The sequence below is a fragment of the Achroia grisella genome, unplaced genomic scaffold, assembly GCF_030625045.1.
Source record: "Achroia grisella isolate CSIRO2021 unplaced genomic scaffold, CSIRO_AGI_Agris_v1 utg1080, whole genome shotgun sequence".
NCBI lineage: Eukaryota > Metazoa > Arthropoda > Insecta > Lepidoptera > Pyralidae > Achroia > Achroia grisella.
The window spans coordinates 1,010,490-1,026,032 of NW_026712570.1; the positions used below are offsets into that span (position 1 = coordinate 1,010,490).

The window sequence follows — 15,543 nt, forward strand, 5'->3', positions numbered from 1 at the left end:
TTAATTACAAGTATATACATATATTAAAGTTGCCGTTCTGTTCTTGAGGCGCAGATGGTAGACCCGGTGATGATGTAGGCGGTGATGATGCAGGTAGATGATGAGAGAGATGGTGATGTTTGGGCCGGTGTTGATTTAGGCCGTGACGATTGCTGTTGCAGTATTGCCTTGGTGATGGCAGGTTCGTCAAGGTAGAAATCTTCATTTCTTCCATCTTTAAACATTATTATTTCTCGTTCCTCTCATCGTGAACGAGTAGGTACAAATATTATTGAGAGACCAATAATTAGGAAACTTAAGGATGTATCAGGGCTAACATACTGAAATACGCTAAAAAGTCTGAAGAATTTTTTGTGTTTTTTATTTAAGTTGTATTTCGAAAAATACAAAATAGATGAAATTAAGGAATCAAAAATTAAATACCATATATATTTAGTTTTATTTACGTTTATTTTCGATTTTATGTACATTCGGTTAACATTAAAATTTTGGTATTATATGACTAATTACGTTTTTTATTTTAATTACAAGTATATACATATATTAAACTTGACCGTTCTGTTCTTGAGGCGCTGATGGTAGGCCCGGTGATGATGTAGGCGGTGATGATGTAGGTGGTGATGAGAGAGATGGTGATGTTTGGGCCGGTGTTGATTTAGGCCGTGACGATTGCGGTTGTAGTATTGCTTTGGTGATAGCAGCTATTGGTGCTTCTATTAGGATCCACAGTATTGCGGCGACGATAAATGATACGACTACTGTTGCTAGCAATAGATTAGCCTGGAATAAAGACAAATTCAAATGAAAAAATCATTTATTGATATAAGAAAGAAAGAAAGAAAAATATTTTATTCAGTGCAATGTAAAAAATACAATATAAACAACAAACGAAAAAACGAGCAAATAAAATGTACATATAATTAAACTTAATTTACCATAATTGAAAATAAACATAAAATAAACATTTTTTACATCCAATAATGCACAGAAATGGCTCCACTCAGCTTTAATGTATGTCCTAGGTGAACATACAGCTGGTTTTCAGTGGCACCAAAAATATATATATAAAAGGGGGGGAGAGAGAGGGCACTATTTAAAATATTAATGATAATAATTAAAACAAAATTACAACTAATAAATACAAACCAATTACATATACTAGAGATAACAAAATAGAATAAAATAACATTAATAAATATAAACATTAAATATATAGTACATAGTAGTACAACTACTTTGCCGTAAGATTTATAGAACATATAATATAGAACATATTAGCCGCTTATGAACGTCAATATTTTTTTATAATTATAACTTTTCCCTACCGTCTAGTTCAGTATTATCTAATTTAGAAGAACTTGCAAGAAACTCAATTGAATTTTTTTTTTTAAAAGCAGAGTATTTATAATGTATATTTATATAGGTGTCTATGTCTAACATTAAATGAAAATCCTGTGCATGAACAACTATTGCCATGCATGGTCGTTGTTCAGTGAGTATTAGTGTGGCTTTGCTCTGTCCAGCAAATGTAGAAGTGTGACTACTCTTCAGCTTGATAAACTTCGGTATGAAAGCGGATTGTTAGTAATGTTAAATTGATCTCTTTGCTGACAATGTACCATGTCTGGTCGACTTTCTTGCGGTTTCCCCTGGAGACCATCGTTGTTAATTTCTATCGAATTTGGTATGATAGTCTAGTGACTTGACCTCACACTTATCATATCATCTTTTATTATAGATATAGATATACCCCAGCAGGAGATATCGTTAGTATAGAGGGTGTATTATTACATTATCATGCCTTAAAAAATATGAAATAAACACTATGCAATTATTGCAATAATGTTACTATAACAAAAAAATATTGATTTAACATTTTATTTAATCTTTCTAAAATACATAATTTAAAGAATACTTATTCTATATCTATATATAATAGGTAGGATTAAAAAATATAATACAATAACTAAAATATATTATTAAAAGGAGTCCCATTTGGCAATTGCACGTAGTGTTAAAATGGTATTATACAAAAATGATCTGGATGTAACATATTTGTATTTTTCTGGATTGCTAATGAGGGTGAAACCTTCAAAATGAATTTATGTACAGACGAACAGTTTCCGGAAAAAATATTATTGTAAGTGTGTAATATCTTATCTGTGGTTATACCTGATGTGGGTGTAGTCTGTAATATTACACACTTCCGGTTTGTTTGTGGTGTCAAACTTCATGAAAATGCGTATAATGTGTGATTTATGTATGTCCTCAAAATACAATATATACTTACGATATTGAATGCAGACATGTAATAAGGCGTGGTTTGGAGACCGAGGTATGCTCGCTGGAACATTGTGTGAATGAAGAAGGAAATATAGGACACTCGGCCGCACCAGGTGAAGCCACGCCATTCCACTATACCGCGATATACCGCTGCAGAAAACAAATAAAATTCAAAATGCAAAATATCTTTATTCATGTAGGTCTATTTCAGACTCTTATGATAAGTTAAATCTACTGTTAGTTCGGAGTGATTTCGAGATGAGAAGAACTGACAAGAAACTCTGCTCGTACTCTTTTCAAATAAATGTTGTACAGGTTTACGATACAACATTTATTTAAAAAGAATATTTAGGTATGTATTGTTAGGTTTTAAATAGTTCGATGCTCCGATCGATCCCCTCTCATTTGTAACGGGAATTGAAGTTACAAAATTGCCTATGTTAAGACGCAGACAACAGTTTATCTCTTATAAATATATTAATTTATTATTTACATAATCTAATTGTACAACTAAGAACCTAAAATTAAAAAGCTTAAAAAATAATAATATGATGACTAAAATATATTATTAAAAGGGGTCCCTTTAGGCAACGTTCCGAAGATACTGGCAGCGTTCCCTCTTTGAATAGCTAAACTAATTCTTTGTCCGAGGCAGCTGCCAGCTCTTCGGTCTTCTGTGATGTCGACTAACCTTTTCGTTATTTCTTTGAAAAGTCTTATAGCGCTAGGACCCCACGGACTAAGAGTCTCGACACCAAAATCATATTCGGAGCCTAGACCCCTGTATTTACATGTTTTGGCTTTTTCAGCCGCTTCACATGCCGCACCAGCTCTGTTATTGGTTAAGTGTATTTCAATAAAGCTTATATTTCTACTAGCAGACCCGGCTAGACTAAAGTTCTTGTATAAAATATTATTGCGACTATAAATTGAGATTTAAGCTATCCTATCTTTCAAGTTGGATCAAATTGCACACAATGTGCAAATCAAATTTGCAATCGGTTCAGTAGTTTAGACCATAGCGGACGTGACACGTAATTTTTATATATTGAGACTGCTAGGCTTCGCGACTTCGTTTGCGTGGAATGTAACTTTGTTTTTTACATTAAAAGTAGCCTAAGTTACTCCTTATTACATCAGCTACCTGCCAAAAAAAGTCCCGTCAAAATCGTTTAGATTAGCCGGAACAAACAGACAGACAGACAGACAGACCAAAATTGTAAAAATTGTTATGTTGGTGTATGTACCGTATTTATTCATATGCATGTAATAAAAAACGGTTATTTCAATATTACAAACAGACACTCCAATTTTATTTATATGTTTAGATGTATAGATTTACACATACAATGTGTATAAAACATAAATGATGTAGTGACGAATAGAATGGCACTTACTTTCAACTTTAAGAATGCAGCCAATAATGAAAGATGTCATAAGTATTTGAAAGACGAGCTTGTAGAATGTGGCGTACAGGACAGTGACGACGGTAGGCTGTGGGTGACCATCCTCGTAAAAGAAGCTTCCTGTCATTATCACCGCAACACACAGAGGCACTGTAAGCCATATGAGCACTCGGAATTTCTGTAAAAGAGAGCGTCATTGCTTAGTGTTTTACAACCCTGAATTATACTCAAACGGTTATAGATAAAAGCTGTGCGAAACAAAAAAAAGTGTGAATTTACATTTTTGATGGACTCCCCGATGACGGAAACACCATTATCAAACCCAGTCAAATGTTAGTCTATATGTGTATAGGACCGAGTTACGAGCCCTGAGGGAGGCCTTAGACTTGGAGACGTCAAATTTAAATTTAATTTTATAAAAATATATTCATCAAATATATACTTTTAATGGGTGGTTATGCTACATCCTACGATGGCGGGACACCAGCGAAGGATGACAGAACGACAACGATGTCACGACATGTTGGACATAATTGCTAATTCTCCATTAAGAAACCATGGTAATTTCAAAGCAGATTGTATGAAAACCTATTGTAAACCTGCCATTGCTAGCAATGTAGTCAATAGTACTTATTAGTAATAAACTACTGTATGTAGCAGCATATTTTCTAAAACACTTTTATTCTGTCTCTCACGCATCTATCATTTCAAGCTCCCAGGTTCTCGACGAAGTAGGTGCTAACCTTAAATCCTAAAGGGGCGTATACGCCCCTTAAAGGTTTCAGTCTAGCACCTCAGTCCTCAGGTTTCAGTCTAGAAATTGAGTGTATACACTCAACTCCTAAAACTCCTATGGTATCCATAGGAGTTTAAGGGGTACCTATTATTATGACTTAACCATTGGTGTATTGACGGAAGAAATAGTATGTCGCATTAACGTAAGAAATCTAAATAAGCTTATTTTACCTAAATGTCATCTGCACAAAATCAGTAATTCATTCTATGGTAATTGCATAAGATTTTATAATAAACTGCCAGAATCTGCATTAAATCTGACAGAGAGGCAATTGAAATCTTATATTAAACAATTTTTATGTAAGAAAGCCTATTACAGGATAGACGAATTCATAGATGACAACATATCAAGTAAATAATTAGTTTATTAGCATACAACGTTATAATTTTATTTTCTCATTTCTAATCACTATGACTGATTTCCTCTTATTAATTGTTTAACCAGTTGGTTATGTATTCAATATTTTTTTTCTTTTTGAGTATTTAATTGAATTAGTGCTAATTGGTGGTTTGTATTCACACACTTAAACTTAAAAATGTAAAGTAATAATAAAATTATTTAAAAGAGCAACACGCAAGTTTCTTGCTCGTTCTTCTTGTGATTGACGGAAAAAATAGACTATTGTCGCATTAGTTTATTTGAATAAAGAAATCTAATTGGGAGCTCTGACAGTATTACCCTCGGGAATTCGCAGCGCCATCATTCTCACACTACCTTTTTGGCAATAGCGGCTGGTAGAGTGAAAAGACTTTCTGAGGACTTTCTGGCGGACGACCGAATCTAAATCCGAAATCTGAGGACATATCCGGTGCGGAATGTTCGTAAGCTAAACAAATAACTGCTAATAAGCAATTCATATTAACTAAATGTAAAGCTATACTTACACTATAATCCTTCACGCTTTTCTTCTCCGTTTGCAAGTAATATGTGAAGAAGCCGCCGGCGAGGCCGAGGGTGTACGTGGACATGTTGGTGTGGCCGCGACTGTACACCAGCCGGAACGTGTCGTCATGGGCGTACATGGTACGGTATGTTCTGCAAATATGTGGTATAGTGGTTTAGTTTTACTTAGTGGCGGTGGTGGTGGTACCAATACTCATGAATATTCGAAATGATTTTATTTTGCGAGAAATGTGGTGTGCACAGATGTTATAAAGTACATATGGTTCCATACAATCCGTCTTATATGAAGACATGCAAAATTTTATATTAGTTATGCTTCTACAATTCTGTTGTTTTGTTTTTTTCATTTGTATTCATGAGTATTGGTTTGTATGACCAAATACTGGAGCTGAATTCTCAGGTCATTGAAATTTCACAAACTCGCACGAAGCATTTTTCGTGATTCGTATTTTTAATACGAACTGCCATGGAATGATGGAATACTCTTCCTGCAATAAGTTTTTGTAACAATACAATTTCTGACTATTCGAATTAGTGCTAGTTGGTAGTTTGTATTCACAAATTTGAACTTAAAAATGTACTTACAATAATTATTTAACAACAACATGCAAGTTCGTTGCTTGTTCTTCTTGTGATTATACATTTTAAATAAGCAAAAAAATAATATGACTATTAAAAAGTGCTTAAATTTAAGTTTGTTTGAATACAGGATTTTCTATTTTATTCTATTTTTCAAACAGATGGTACATAGGCATATTTTAGTTAACCTAGCTTCATTGTAGGTCTTCTACAGATCAGCTAAGATCAAGTGTAACCAATTTCGCATGAATAAAGAATTGAAATGGTTGATGACTTACTCGGGTGTTTGCAGTACGACAGCGTCCAAATGTTGATAATACGTATGCCCAGCAACGATGAGGAGTGAGATTATTAACAGCAGTGACAGCACTATCTTCCTTGACCGTGGAGTCCGAGCCATCACACAGACCAGCAGACCTACGCAGAACATCTGCGTGTCCGACGCCAAGTACCTGATTATAATTTATTTTTAAGGATTACCAACACAAGATACTGCAATAAAAATATGTCGTGATTCTAATAAAATAGAAATTAATGGTCTTATACTTGTACCATAACGGGCGGGTGGAACGTAAGAAGCAAGTCCAGAAAACTGCGAACAGAGATGAATGGAAGAGAAAAACATATTACGCCGACGCCCAAATAAAAGGGATATGGAAGAAGCAGATGATGATACTAACTGTTCTCATATTTAAGGTACCCACAGCATGCTTTGAGTTACAAGATTATATTACTACTATTACACATGTAATATAACTAGCTACTCGCCCCGACTTCGTCCGGGTGTACATGTATTATATATATAAACCTTCGCCTTCGACGAAGTCGCGGGCACAGATAGTAAAGAATAAATGAATTCTTACCAAGTCTGTGGTGAACACACCGCGTCATCGTATATATAGTTGTTGAAGTACAGGATGTGCGCCCAAAAGTACTGTCTGCAGACGATCGACTCGCTGGTGACCATATGTTGCCACATTGGACCATCGCCTAAGTACCGCATCAGTGTTGCTACTGTTCCCAACAACAAGGCGTAAATAGGAGTCAATCTGTCAAACAATGAAACATTTTTTTAACTTGTAGCATAGTTTCTTAAAATAGGTAAACATACAAATATTATAACTATTGCGTTTGTTAAACAAGTACTTTATTGTCTATTGTATTGCGTCGTTCTGTTATGCCCGAGCCCAGTACAAAGAAAATGCTGAGCCTGAATAATTCCCGATTTACATCGTTATATAAAAACAATTTAGACAGTTAGTCAAACCAGTCCGCGTCGATAACTCATTTCACTTGCACCTACATGGTTTGGGATAAGTTTGTTAATATAATAACTTGTGAAACCACATTTTCGAAATAAACTATCTGAAATCAAGTGACTTTTGTGTTGTGTTTTAAAAAGGTTTTTTTTAAAAAACCAAACGGGGTCAGCCTCCTAACAGTTCGACGACAGGTCCGAGGTCCGTTTGCCCCCTACCTCATCTCATCAGCACTCATTCCTGTCAGTTAGTCAGTTAGTCTTAGGAGCGCCTATACGTCGCCGTTCTTATCCTTACTTCTTTACTAATATTATAAATGCGAAAGTAATTCTGTCTGTCTGTCTGTCTCGCTTTCATGCCAAAACTACTGAACCAATTTTAATGAAATTTGGTACACAGATAGTCTGGACCCTGAATAATGCGTATAAGGATACTTTTTAATGCGTATAAAGGGTAGTAAGGGGTTGAAAGGGTCGTCATTTTTAAAACTAGAAAGTTGAAACTTATTTTTAGGCTGTTCATTAAATATAAATAAATATGACTGAGTTTGTAAAATTGTTATCATTAAGGGGATGACAGTTTGTATAGAAAATCGTCATTTTTGAAGCTATAACGAGGAAACTTTTTGTATCCTACATTGGGTTCGATTATTACATTTTTCTCTATATTTTGTCAAGATCACTGATCCATGCGGACGAAGTCGCAGGCACAGCTAGTCGCTTATATCTACCTACAGCGATTAAATGTGCAACGATTTTGTTCTAGTAATTTTAATTTTACAATACCGCCACTAAGCTGCTACTTCACTTGTGTCGTCAAATGTTGGAGTCTCTTTGTTCCGGAGACTTTTGAATTAGAGATACGAAAATATTGCAAGCATTTTAAATTGGAATGTTAAACAATCACGGGCCACTGTCCCTTAAACAAACACCTATACACATAGTCGACAGTCCTCTTTGTCGGGGCTGCTTTGAAGCCGAAGAAATGGCTGCTCACGTAATCTTGGATGAAGAATTGGATGGATGGAATGGATGAAGAAAGAAAAGGAGAAGCAGTGACCACACAACGAAAACAAATCCTCGGAACGGTGAGGTCGCTCTGTGAAGCCTGTGAAGACACTAGGAGACCTCTGCGCTTTTAGGAGGAGCTTGGCTGGCTACTTTGTTAGTCTGGCTCTACACGCACAACGGCCCAAATGAGAGGTTAATTGCGGAGAATGGAGTCCAACTTATCTGGAGTCCATTACATAATAATAATAATATAATAATCTCAGGACAATTCACACAGCGCCATCTAGACCCAAGTTAAGCTAGCTAAAGCTTGTGTTATGGGTACTTTATAACTGATACATATACATACATACCTAGATATTTTTTGTTTTTTTTTGTAAATACATACATATTATACATAGAAAACACCCAGACAGATACAAACAATCATACTCATGAATACAAATATTTGTGCCGTGCGAGGAATCGAACCCGCGACCATCGGTCGTAAAGGGATTCACTAGACTGCTGGACTACCGAGATCGTCATTACATTACATTACAAACAAGTTGAGGGCCCTGAATAATAATTATACCCATAGACAATTCACACAATGTCATCTAGTCCCAAGGTAAACACACCCTCTCGTCTTGCCCCTCTAGTGAGTGGACGGTCTTCTGCAGATTCTTCCACATGATAAAACAAAAACATTTATTACCTGAGATATCTTAACAATATTCCTTTTGGAAACTGGACCCATGTGATTGGATGTTTCTCGCTGTAAATTTGAAGGTTATATGCCAGCAGAAACGCGGACATCACGAAAAAGGATTGGGTCACTAGAGTACCGTTGAACAACAAGTGCTTCATTGGATCCTCATATGCCTGAAATACAAAGTAATCATTACATAGTGTAGGCGACACGTAAATATAAAGAAAAACTAATTGTAAACGTATTCTTAATATTAAATAATCGGTCATCTCAAGAGACTAAATATCAGAACTTAGAAATGTTAACATAAAATTGTTGCTAAACGGTACTTATGTAAATTAATGAACAACAAATGTTAGGTAATTTCTTAAAATTTGTAGAATATAATGGAATACAAATATTTATGGAAGAAATTTAATACAAAAAAACTATAAAAGAAATCTCAATTTTAAATATAAATAATAATAATAATGGTGCTGTGTAAACTGTGTGACAGTTCACACAGTTCATAGGAAAGACGTAGACCGATACAAACAATCATGCTCATGAATACAAATGTTTGTGCCGTGTGAGGAATCGAACCCGCGACCATCGGAACTGAGGCGGTGTCCTAAACCACTAAATCACAGAGAGCGACAAAAAATATAAACAACCAAATAACTATAAAGTACTCACCTTTTCAACAAAAAGCGGATTTGATATGTACGAATAGGACATTGCAAGACTCGCGTGTGAAAAAAAAACCAGCACCATAGTCAGCGCTCTAGAAATGAAAAACAACGTAATAGTTTAAAATTTTTAAACGAGTAAATTGATGTATCTAATATATAAAATTCTCATGTCAGGTTACGAGTTTATACTCCTCCAAATCGGCTTGACCGATTTTGATGAATTTTTATGTATATTCAGTAGGTCTGAGAATAGATTCATAACTAATTTTTATACCTCTAAGTGTTAAGGGTGGCATTAAGAAATAGATACAACCCAAAATTTTCACCCGTCTATTACCAACCCCTATTTTTCAATAGCAATATTTATTTTTATAGGTAGTATATTTATATTTTTATATTGTCAAAAAAAACAGACTTGCAATCATTAAAAATCATTGAATATATTGATAGAAAAGGAAATGTAGAAACATGTACAACATACCTAGTTAAAAATGTAGTGTCAACAAGAATCTTTAAGGGTATTGAAATTAAATAAATAGAAGATGGACCTTTATTGATTGAAAATGTAACTTGTTAAAGTTGAATTAGTGGTAGACATTTTTTAAATATTGCTTTTAAAATAAGTCGATAGACTTTTCCATTATTCCTTCAAATTTGAAGAGGGGAAAAATATGCGTATACTATTTTGTTAACAAATTGGTTAATTATATCTGATATATATACAAGAAGTTTATTTGTATCTTTATTACATATATATTGGTTTACTTAGAAGCAGTATATATTATTAATTCTTGAAACCAATACGTATATAGGTACACCTGCATGTATGTGCTACAGCAATACAAAATAGCTCTTAGCTCAGTGCGGAGAATCACTCAAGTAGCAAAACACTGAATTCCATAGCAATTTGTGCTTGTTTTTTATTGATTTTTGTTTATAAAATGATTTCAGAATTAATTTCATTATATTATAACATGTCAATATAAACTCACCTCAGTGCATTGAAGAGTTTGAGCCTGTCGAGTCTGGGGTCCATTCCTCTATCGCTTGAAGCTATCAATTTCTTCCAATTCTTACGCACAGAAAATGCTAATAAAAATGGATTACCTGAAAGTTATCATTTTTGATGAATATTTTATAATACACAACAACCACCCGGACGAAGTTTATATGTGTTATTCTGATGGATAAGCTACTGTAAAGTCTGATAAAACCGGTTCAGTAGTTTTTGCGTCAAAGATTATCAAACAGCCATTCTTCCATCTATTTATCCATACTTACGAACTTTTGCATTTATAATATTAATAATTGTAATTAAGAAAATCACGGGATATAACCACGTTTCGTTTATTCTTATTCAGTTTCCGCTATTTCGGCAGTCTTACAACCGTCATGCTCACGGACAATGTGAACAGTAGCGTCGATGCAAATATTCCGTGGTTACATCTTGTTATTTTCTTAATTATACGCATTAATAATGATCACGTAAAATTTAAAAGAGTATATTTTATAACATATTAATAAAAATCATAATACCTTTGCCTTCTTTGTTTTTAACCTTAGAATCATACAAGCTACCAATGATGTTCAGCGCTATTATAATCAAATATATTGCTGCTATTATAGCATCTGTAATGTCTAATTTAATTTTGTCTCCAGCTCTTTTGCAGTATTGTATATTGTTAAGTTTTGCCTGAAGTTCGTAATCGTTCCAAACACTTTCGTTGAGGCATGCCGAAAGGATCGATTCTAGGTCCGCTTCGTTACCCAGTGATCTGTTCTTCAAAAAATTCTTGCATGTTCTCGTAACACATACACCACGGTGTAGTTGTGTATGATTGAAATGTTTGAGTGTATGCTCTGAGTATTCCTATAAGCAAATGCACTTTAATAAATTTAAACTCGATATGAGCTGACCTTTTTGTGGTTGAAGTTTAAGTGATAGTTAAAACGCATAGTAAAGAAGATGCATAAAGAAACTCTTAGCAATACATATATGTACTATTCTTCGTGTGTTGTCAAGATTGGTATTAAGTGAACTTGAATTCTTAAAATATAAAATATTACTTAAAATACTATAAAATGTTGATCATTTTTCTACATATTTCAAAAAAATATCAGCACAACAAAATATATAATAATACAATAAGAAATATAGTACCTGTAGAATTCTCATCAGTTCGGATTTCCCATCAGAATAGAGATCGTAGTCTCCCACGCAGTACACAGCATCCGGGTCCAGCATACATGCTTCGTAGTCGTCCAGACCGTACAGTGGTGGGAATTTGTCATACTCGCTCTCTAAATAAAAAATACACAAAAAAATTAAAACTTAATATACTTATGGCGCTCGTAGGTACACCCTGTGGGTAAGAATCACACACACCCCAACGTCGCTCACGAGCGTAGGAACGGTCTTTTGAAGATGATAAAAATAATTGTAGATAAAGATTCTCACATTTAGTGAGAATCACGGCCACTAAGCTAAAACTAAATCACTAGCTTTACTCGAATATTAGACTAACATTGTTAACAAACCAAATTAATCTATACAGGTATAGACTCTCCTGTTTCGTTGGATTTGAATAGTCTAAGCAAAATTAGGTCATGTTGAGCATTATATTAAGATTATATCGTTTGATAATGCTTCTGCCTACCACAACTACGATTAGACTTGTGAGAATATGTATATGTATGTTTTCATCTATTAACCATGTTATTTTTTCACACTATTTACGTAAGTTTGATGACAATAGAATACAACAGCGATGATCTTTCAGTTCAAGGTAAACGTTTAAAAAGTACGTGTTTGAACGTTTAACGTGACGATATTTAACGAAAAAAATACTTCAAGACTACTAAAATAATTTGTGTTCAATATTAAAACATTAAATTTAGATTGATATAAAAATTATCTTGGTAATATCTATGTAAACAGCATTAGAAGAGTTTCAGAGGTCGATTTTGATAGTTATTGGTAAATATTAAGAAATAATAAACAAATTAACGAATAATAGCCATGGTTAATTTATATATGGTCGAAGTGGGAATACTAGCGAAGGAAGGTACACTAGGAAGAGGAATAAAAAGATCATAGCCTCTCTAGTACTGCAGTATGTTTTATATTAGAACGTGTGTCTAAAGTTGCACTGGCAAGCTCCTACCAGATTTGGTTAGGCAGAGAATGAAACACAGGCGGTGAAAGTGAGTATTGATGTACGTTTGCAAGAGGTCTATTAAACCTACACTTGGGAACCTATCCCTCAAACCTATCTCACAAGTCCTGGGAACTGCTCGGAGTTTCCCTCTCTGTCACACAATGGACCCGGAACCCGCACGGTTAATCCATGGAATCCTAACCAGCTCGTTTAAAATTCATCCACTTTTATAGTCTCATCACCGCATGCGAATAGTCCAGTTTCGTGGGCTCTTATATTTCGTATTCGTACAGTATTAGGCTTGGAACGGATAGAATCTTTATTTGACTGTCACAATCTTTATTTAATATTAAAATGTTCTGTATACAAAAATATATAATATAATAAAATTCTTTAGAAAAATATAATATATGAACTATAAAAGTATGCCAGTACGTAAGCAACAACCTACATGATTCTTTTTGCGTTTGCGTTGTCCGTTTTATTCCTTATCTGATGATCCAACCTTATTCCTATTAGCTCAAACGAATATAGCAAGTATATGTTCTGTTTTATCGAATTAGGTGTATGTTTGCGTAAGTCTTTAATTAATGCATTCATATTATTGTGTTTAATTCCTCTACTATTAGCATGTGTTAGACTCCATATATTTAATGCAGAAACCTGACGACCGCTACTGGAAGCGTTATGACTTTCCCTATGGGTGAATAGGCATCCTCAGGCAAAGAACAGAGTTCGGATATAGCTTCCAAGTCATACGACTCGCTCTAGTCTTGTCACAGGAATTTGGTCACTAATAGGGAAGGAACAAAATTCACTCTTTCTTTTTATAATATTACATTTAATTCAACTGTTAATGTTTTCTCTGTATACGAAGGAATAAGAGACTGTTTTTGTCTTTTTGATTGTTTTTTTTTTCAAATGGTCTTAATGCTCATTGATTATTTTTTTTCCTTATATTCAAATGCATTGACATATATTTCTAGTGAGATTAATGTGTTCAATTTCTATAGAATTAAATATTAAATAAAGAGGGTACAGAAATTCAATAATTTTGTATTTAATATGATGATATTGAAGATTGACAAAAATATGGACTGAACTCCGTAGTAAGTCTCATGACTAACTTGCTTTCGTTATTACGATTACTATTTCTGGTTTAGAAGACGTGTTTCCTGCTATTTCGATGTTAATGGTATAGTATCAGTTGGTTAGAGGTTTAGCACACCTCCTTATTTCCGATAGTCCTGGGTTTGATTCCTCGCATGATACAAACATTTGTGTTTACGTTTAGGATTGTTTTTATTGGTCTTTTCTTTATGTATTATGTATTTGTAAAAAAACAGTTTAAGTATTTCTATCGGTTGTTTAGTATAAGTAAACACACTAAACTGACAACGAAACTGACGGCCCACCTAGTGGTGAATGGTAATCGTAGCCTATATACATGAACAGCACTACGGATATCACGTAATCATGTTACACTCGTAATACCACTCTTGCGTTGTCATTCCAGAGTACTAAGATGCCATGCCTCTTATCCTATAATTTCACTGCTTAATCTGCAGTCTACAATTGATACACAGCTTACAAAGATGGTTGGTTTGCTTATTTTTAATATTTTGGATTTGCTTTACGTTATTAACATAGTTAAATAGGTTTTAACACGAGTAATTTTATGGTAAATAAAGGTTTAACTCTTGACGTTTCGACTAGGTTGCACTAGCCGTGGTCACGATATGACTGACTCACCTCGTGACGATAGCTAATGCACCAAAAATTATTCGTGTTAAAACCCGTTGAAATATATTAATAATGTGTATTAAACGCGAAAGTTTACAAATACGCAAACCAACCAGTTTTCTAAGCTGTGGTTGTGTGATATGATACACTTGCACTGCTCACAAGCTGACTTTCTGAGGTCCGAGCTGAATTAGTCAGCTCATGACCACGGCTAGTGTAACTTAGTCGAAACGAGAGGTAAATACTTTTATTTACCATAAAATTAATAATATTAAAACCCATTAAACTATATTACCAATGCGTATTAAAGGTGAAAGTTTAAAAATAAGCAAATCAAGCAGGTAGCAACAATATTAATAACTGCTTGGTTTAATTTTCGAAGGGAGATTTTCCACCGCATTTTTAAAACGTGTCAGTACTCACTATGTACGCTATATTTTACAGTGTTTTTCAAACGCTTGTGAAGTAAGAATTACGATAGTTTACTCACTATTTACGCTATATTTTCCAAAGTCTTTTCAAACGCTTGGGATATAAGAATTACGATAGTATATTCATCATTTACGCTATATTTTCCACAGATTTTTCAAACGCTTGTGATATAAGAATTCGATAGTGTATTCATCATTTACTCTATATTTTCCAAAGTCTTTATCAAAGGCTTATGATATAAGAATTACAATAGTGTACTCAACATGTACGCTATATTTTCCGAAGTCTTTTTCAAACGCTTGTGATATAAGAATTACAATAGTGTACTCATCATTTACTCTATATTTTCCACAGATTTTTTCAAACACTTGTCATATAAGAATTACGATAGTATATTCATCATTTACACTATATTTTCCAAAATCTTTTTCAGACGCTTGTGATATAAGATTTACAATAGCGTAGGTACTCATTATTTACGCTATATTTTCCACAGACTTTTTCAATCGCTTGTGATGTAAGAATTACGATAGTGTACTCACCATTTACGCTATATATCACAGCAGAACAACTCTTCAGGAGGAATAATAGGAATATCACACGCGACACCAT

The 15,543-nt window shown here is 34.1% G+C and overlaps 1 protein-coding gene across 1 annotated transcript; it reads right to left on the minus strand.

The window, feature by feature from the left end:
* Positions 1 to 543: 543 nt before the first annotated feature.
* LOC131842422 (nose resistant to fluoxetine protein 6-like) lies at positions 544 to 15,543 on the minus strand. The gene is made up of 12 exons (XM_059190956.1): positions 15,474 to 15,543; positions 11,760 to 11,899; positions 11,135 to 11,468; positions 10,591 to 10,705; positions 9,603 to 9,690; positions 8,934 to 9,100; positions 6,831 to 7,016; positions 6,246 to 6,419; positions 5,370 to 5,520; positions 3,681 to 3,867; positions 2,291 to 2,433; positions 544 to 780 (listed from the first exon to the last, which is right to left on the minus strand). Exons 1-12 carry the CDS (start codon positions 15,541 to 15,543, stop codon positions 544 to 546), a joined length of 1,992 nt encoding a protein of 663 aa, XP_059046939.1.

Bases quoted from the DNA above. Each gene is read 5' to 3' on its own strand.
- LOC131842422 (XM_059190956.1), bottom strand. From the start codon at position 15,543: ATGGTGTCGCGTGTGATATTCCTATTATTCCTCCTGAAGAGTTGTTCT. The intron at 11,900-15,473 runs GTGAGTACACTA...TTTTTTATTTAG, and splicing joins TGTGATATATAGCGTAAATG to AGAGCGAGTATGACAAATTC. The intron at 5,521-6,245 runs GTAAGTCATCAA...ACATATTTGCAG, and splicing joins GTCGTACTGCAAACACCCGA to AACATACCGTACCATGTACG.